Genomic DNA, 2,548 nt, shown 5'->3' on the forward strand with positions numbered 1-2,548 from the left:
CTCGGACTTTTGCGGCGAGCACAGGAGCCCGGTGCCCCCCAGCTGGTCTTCTATAGCGTTCACAGCTTCTTGTAGCGTCTCCTCGATGTGCCCGTCGCTGGCGCCAGGCACCCACAGCGTGATATCGTCCGCGTAGATCGTGTAACGGACTTGCGGGACTTGCGCGTTCAGCCGCTCCGCAACGCCGATCATGACCAGGTTGAAGAGCAGCGGTGATATCACGGACCCTTGCGGCGTGCCGACGCTGCCTAGGGTCTTCTCGTCCAGTTGTAGGTTGCCCGCTTGGATCTTCACCATCCGGTTCGACAAAAAGTCCCTCATGTAGTTGTAGGATCTTCGTCCAAGTCCCAGCCGCGAGGCCTGCGGCAGGATTGCGAGTGCCGCACCTTGTCGAAAGCGCTCTGCAGGTCTAGGCCAAGGATGGCTCTGTTGTCGTTGGTGGGAACCGACACGTCCAGGATCTCGGGCTGGAGCTGTATCATCGCGTCTTGGGTGCTGAGCTTCTCCCGGAAGCTGATCATGGCATCCGGGTACAGGCCCTTCTCTTCGAGGTAGCGGTTCCATCGGTTTCGCATGACGTGCTCCATCACCTTCCCGACGCACGACGTCAGGGAGATGGGTCGCAGGTTTTCGATGTTGGGCGGCTTGCCGGGCTTCGGTATGAGGACCGCGCGGGCCGTCTTCCACTGCTTCGGTAGTTTACCTTCTCTCCAACATTTGTTGAAATATCTTGTAAGCGCTGCGATCGCCCCGTCGTTGAGGTTACGCAGCGCTCGGTTGTGAAGCCGGTCCGGCCCTGCGGCCGACTTACAGTTAAGCTCCTGCAGTACCGCTCGAACCTCCCATTCCTCGATCTCCCGATCCAGTTCAGGGTTGTCCGGGCCGCTATGCTCGGTGTGAGTCTCGCTGGCTTCGACGGGGAGGTACTTGGCGTTGATACGCTTACTGGCCTCCTCTTCGCCCAGCTCTTTGACGGCGGTGTAGATCGTTTGGGCGAGCTTGTGCTGTTGGTGGCCCCTGGTGGACTTGTCGTCCAACAGATGCCGCAACAGCTTCCAAGTCTGCCCCTTGTGCAGTTGTGCAGCTGCACGTCGCATACCACTGCTGTGAGCACAACTCTCTGCTGTATTTTTCGATGGCGCGGCCCAGCTCAGCGACCCGTTTCCGGAGCCGCCGGTTGTGTCGCTGCCTCTTCCATCTTCTTTGCAAGGACTGTCTGGCCTCAATCATGTGAGCCAGGTTACTGTCGACTTGCTTGATATTTTCTTCTACGTCCAGCTCGGCGGTGACCGAGTCGGCCGCAGAAGCGATCCGCCCCGTCCATGCCTCGATGTCGTAAATCTTGTGGTCGAGCTCGTCGAGGGTGGCACGGAAGCGCGTCCAGTCTGTGAGCTTGTGCTTGAATTTTCTGTGGTCGTTGTGCACCGTTGTGGGTACGTTCAATTCTATGATGTAGTGATCGCTGCCTGGGTTGTGGCCGGTGTTGTGCCAGGTCGCCGTTCCTCTTGTCTTGCCAGAGAGCCGAGCGAAGGTGAGGTCCGGGTTCGTGCCTCTTGTGGTCGATGTGCCGATCCTTGTCGGAGTGTCTGGGTCCGTGAAAAGGACGAAGCCGGCGTTCGACGCTTCTTCTAATAGTTCCCTTCCCTTGACCGAGGTGCGGCTGTACCCCAGCTTTTTGTGCGGCGCGTTGAAGTCGCCGCACACCACCGTCGTGTCGTTGGGCTTAGTCTTCACAGTCTTGTGTAGGAGTGCCTTGAATTTCTGCTCCCCGTGTGTGGGGTTGCTGTAAACGTTCACCAGTAGTATGGCTTGTTGTTTCCTTCTGCCCACCACGATCTCGGTAACGCAGTACTCAATGGAGCTGCGGCCGAGGAAGTTCTCGTGATGGATGGAAGTGAGTCCCTTCCGCACAAAGGTACACACACCCTGCGCGGCTCCCTTGCCGCACTCCAGCGCACTGGGCGGGCTGGAGTAGGCTCGGTATCCCGGCAGTGACGGTGTGTCCTTCATATGGGTCTCTTGTATCATTATAACGTCTGGCAGTTGTCCGGCGCTTGTCATGTGTTCTGTAGTGCCGCCTTTCGACACCGAAAGCCGTTGGCGTTCCAATGCCAGATCTTCAGTCCTGTGCGGGTTGTGAGGTTTCGGTCCATGTTGGTGAAATCGGTGTTGGCGATTGGTTGCAGGGATTGCTCTCTTCATTCTTAGCGTTAATAAGCTGGTTCAATAGTGCCTCCATTTTTGCAAAGCCTCCAGTGACTCGGCGTTCGAGCGCAGTTAGGCGCTTGTCCTGCAGTTCGCTGCGCTTCTCGAGCCTACTCAAGCGTACGTTAGTACTTTCACGTTCTTTGTTCACGGCCTTGCGGTCTCTGAACGACGATCGGGATATTTCTACCTCCTGCTCGTTCATGTCTTCCTCCTCTTGGTGCGGGGCCGGTGCTGTCAACTCTGGTGTTGTGAGAGTAACTGCAGGTATTTCCTCTGTTTGAGGTGGCGTAGTCTGTCGTTGAACGGGCGTTTGATGTGATCGCGGCGTTAGGGTGGGTGG

At 57.5% G+C, this 2,548-nt stretch overlaps 1 protein-coding gene across 1 annotated transcript; it reads right to left on the reverse strand.

The window, feature by feature from the left end:
* Positions 1 to 317: 317 nt before the first annotated feature.
* LOC144160807 (uncharacterized) lies at positions 318 to 2,010 on the reverse strand. The gene is made up of 2 exons (XM_077691962.1): positions 1,245 to 2,010; positions 318 to 1,084 (listed from the first exon to the last, which is right to left on the reverse strand). Exons 1-2 carry the CDS (start codon positions 2,008 to 2,010, stop codon positions 318 to 320), a joined length of 1,533 nt encoding a protein of 510 aa, XP_077548088.1.
* Positions 2,011 to 2,548: the final 538 nt, after the last annotated feature.

Source organism: Haemaphysalis longicornis, unplaced genomic scaffold, assembly GCF_048455015.1.
Source record: "Haemaphysalis longicornis isolate Haplotype H1 unplaced genomic scaffold, Haemaphysalis longicornis Haplotype H1 scaffold_11, whole genome shotgun sequence".
NCBI classification, from domain to species: Eukaryota; Metazoa; Arthropoda; class Arachnida; order Ixodida; family Ixodidae; genus Haemaphysalis; species Haemaphysalis longicornis.